General features: G+C 39.2%; 1 protein-coding gene across 1 annotated transcript; it reads left to right on the top strand.

Annotated features, from left to right (window-relative positions):
• Window positions 1-681: 681 nt before the first annotated feature.
• Window positions 682-3070, top strand: LOC109954924 (uncharacterized). The gene is made up of 2 exons (XM_020590598.1): window positions 682-1227; window positions 1987-3070. The coding sequence occupies exons 1-2, from the start codon at window positions 1131-1133 to the stop codon at window positions 2520-2522; spliced, it is 633 nt and encodes a 210-aa protein (XP_020446254.1). The 5' UTR covers window positions 682-1130; the 3' UTR covers window positions 2523-3070.
• Window positions 3071-3277: the final 207 nt, after the last annotated feature.

The following is a 3277-nucleotide window of genomic DNA, read 5'->3' as shown; positions in this document are numbered from 1 at the left end:
CTTACCAAAGTCTTGTCCATAATGATTATGAATATTGGTTCTTGAATGGAAAACTTGATAGTCGCACCTTGTGTAATCTTTTTCTTTGTTTTTTTTGTTTTGTTTGTTTTTGTTTTTGTAGTTGCTGTCTCTGTGCCAAACCTCTCATTCATTCCAAACGCTGGCAGTGGAGTGACTCTGCAGTGTGAGACAAACTGCTGGTCACCGGCGCCTCAGATTACATTTCTTGATAATCAGGGAAACATCAGTGCTGAAAATGCAAAAAGAGATCAAGATTCCACAGGATGTTTCAGAGTCACGAAGCGAGTGACTGTCCTGGCTGCTACAGAGAGGTTTCATTTTAATTCAATGCTCAATTAAGTTTTAAATTCGACAAGAAGATCTATGAATGAAAACTTAATCTGATGTGTTTTCATCACAGGGTGACCTGCAGAGTTCACCAGCCTCAGATAAACGAGACCAGAGACACAGAGATTTACATCTACATCTACATCTACACTGGAGCTTTAACAGTTCACCTGTATGCTTTAACCCTTACTGTACTCCACACTTACTGTACAGAGCAGTAGTCCAAATGCTATGATCTGTATCTGGATTAAAAACTCAAACTTGTTTTAGCACTGTTCTTGTTTTTATTATTAGCATATGGTCATTTTTGTCCAGTTTGACCCTAGTTGTGTTTATCAGAATCAGATGAGAAAACAAGGTTTCAAATATCTTTAAGAAATGAGTTGGTGAAGCACTGAAGATTTTACATCTTACTTCAGTAATTTGTAGGTAAATATTGAGAGTATACTGGCCAAGATAATTCAAGAGCATTTGGTATTTGACTGTCAGACAGATGTGATTGATTTCCCCATTTTTCTTCTCAACTTTTTCCCATTTCATTCTCAGAATCTGACCTTTTTGTTATAGGTGGATTTATGGAGGAGACTCCAGTGATGTGTACAGTGACTGTTGTTAACAATAATGACTGCTGTAAATGTCTTAGTTCGGTTAAACTGAACTGAAAAAGCAGACAGCTTGGCAGAAAGTAGCTCCAAATAATGTTGAACTTGTCCAGATGGCCCAGTATTTCTGAAATAACATAATGCTCGTATGTCATCTTTATCATCATCTCAGCTGACTGCATGAGGTCCTGCACTGTAAACATCATCATTGCTGTTGTGGTGACCTTTTTGTGTGGAGTATTACTGGGCAAATTTCCCTCTAAATGTTACAGCTGTGGTAAGTCGTGGTCTTAAAAACATAATGTCAGTTGTTCCCATTCTCCTGTTACTTGAAGAAATGTTTTATTTTAAGATTTAACCCAAACTGCAATTGTTATTTAGCCTTTGCCATATTCTATAGTTAGTACACATGACTTTTGTAGGAATGGTTTACTGCAAAATGTCGAAAATTAACATTTAAAATCAGTTGTTGAACATTATTTGCTGAAATAGATGAAAACATTTTTGGTAGCAAGTGCTCGGAGCGCCTTCAGGAAAGACTCCAGCATTGTTTCTGGCGGTGACATAAGTCCGACCACCATGCTGCCTCCTAGGGAAGCTTTTAGTGTCTTCAGTATAGCTTAATGGTGATTGTTCTTTAAAGTGTCAGAAAATCTTTAAAATATTACCTGTAACCAGTTTCTTATTACCTGTAAACAGTTTACCAGTTTTTTAAGAAACACGGCAACTCCCACACAAATTTCACAATTTAGAAGCTAGCACTAGAGACTGTTTGGCAGGATTAAAGAGTAAACATCAAACTAGACATAAATAGTTTGAGTTTCTTGTTTCAGCTCTTTGTCAGTGTAGTGGTTACTGTGCTGTTCAGGCCTGTTCACACCAGCAAGCAGCACTGAAATGATAAAATTATGTATATTAAAAAAATGTGTTCAAGAATCTTAGTGAGGTAGTGACTACTTGTTAAGCTAGTCAGTTGATGAGCTAACTGCTAGCATGCTAATCACCCAAGTATTTATTAATTTTTTTATTCACACAGTGAGGAGAAAAAAATTGCCAGTATCCACAGAGTCATCAGACCAAAGTACAACAAACAGGAATGCAGAAGGAAACCACCAGAGCTACGAGGCTGACAGCGCTCAAAATGTCATCAATGAGCATCTGAGAAAAATTGAGGAATTGGAGTCAAACCTTGGTGAAGCAGAGGGACGCATCCACCAACTGGAAGAAGAACTGAACCACCTGAGATCTACATGTTTGATCTTGCCCTGCAGCACGACCAGCCTACAGTTATCACATGAGCACCAAGTGCAGCAAATATCAGCCTTAAGCCCCACAGTCCAAAGAAGCAGTCAGGACCACAGCAGTCCTGTCCTTGTAGGAAGTGATGACACTGTTTTGCCCGCTCCTTCTTCAGCTTCCACGTTTGAGACAAAACCTCTCATCCGTTCCAAGAGCATGTCTGAGTCTCTGCCTCATTCCAATAGTGCCCAGATCCAGCAGAGATACACCGTGTTTTCTAACAGCTTCACTGTCCTTTCTGATTTACCTGAAGACTCAGAGCTGTTGCTTTAGAATGAGCAGAAATAATGGAAATATGACTAGCCACCTTTTTTACTTGGAAAAAATAAAACAAAGAACTAAAATCTGTTAGCTGTCAGATGTGAGGGGGGTTGGGTAAAAAAGTTTGCATTTCAAATGGTTATGAACAATTGGATACCTAGGGGAGGGTTAATAAGCATATTTTTCATGTCTCACTTCAGGCAGCAGTTTTCTAAAGCCTTAAAAACAGTTGACAAACACTCTGGTGATGGCTGTCATTTTTTTTATTTGTGCAAGTACTCAGCCTAGGCCACCCGGGGGCAGGAGTGCACAAGCTACCAGAAGTCATGGGTTTTCCTGGACTTGGCTGGCATCAGTATTTTATGACGTGATAGGGTTGCAGTTAAGCTTTTTTATGTCATTGTGATTTTTGATAGTTCAAACAGGCCTGAAGGGTCTTTATTTTAATATAGTACATAATACATGTTAGAATATTAACAAACTGTTGAGTTGTTGTTTGCTTGATTCTGTGGTGGCATTTGCAGTTTTTTACGCTGTTCAAGGTTCAAAGTGTTTATTTGTCATATGCACAGTTAGGAAACATGTTTCCCTGTACAATGAAATTCTTACTTTGTTGTGGGTTGGGCAGGCAGTAGCACGATCAGGGACAGAAAGAGACTCAACAAGCTGGTTAAAAGAGCTGGTTCTGTCCTGGACTGCTCTCTGGATTCCATTGAGGAGGTGGCGGACAGAAGGATGCTGGTAAAACTAACATCCATCATGCATAA

The sequence above is a fragment of the Monopterus albus genome, unplaced genomic scaffold (assembly GCF_001952655.1).
Source record: "Monopterus albus unplaced genomic scaffold, M_albus_1.0 scaffold12.1, whole genome shotgun sequence".
Classification (NCBI taxonomy): domain Eukaryota; kingdom Metazoa; phylum Chordata; class Actinopteri; order Synbranchiformes; family Synbranchidae; genus Monopterus; species Monopterus albus.
This window is presented reverse-complemented; position numbering and strand designations above follow the sequence as displayed.

What these genes read in the sequence shown, in the direction of transcription:
- LOC109954924 (XM_020590598.1), top strand. Translation starts at nt 1,131, where the DNA reads ATGAGGTCCTGCACTGTAAACATCATCATTGCTGTTGTGGTGACCTTT. An exon ending in CTCTAAATGTTACAGCTGTG is followed by an intron (nt 1,228 to 1,986) that starts GTAAGTCGTGGT and finishes TTATTCACACAG; the next exon opens with TGAGGAGAAAAAAATTGCCA.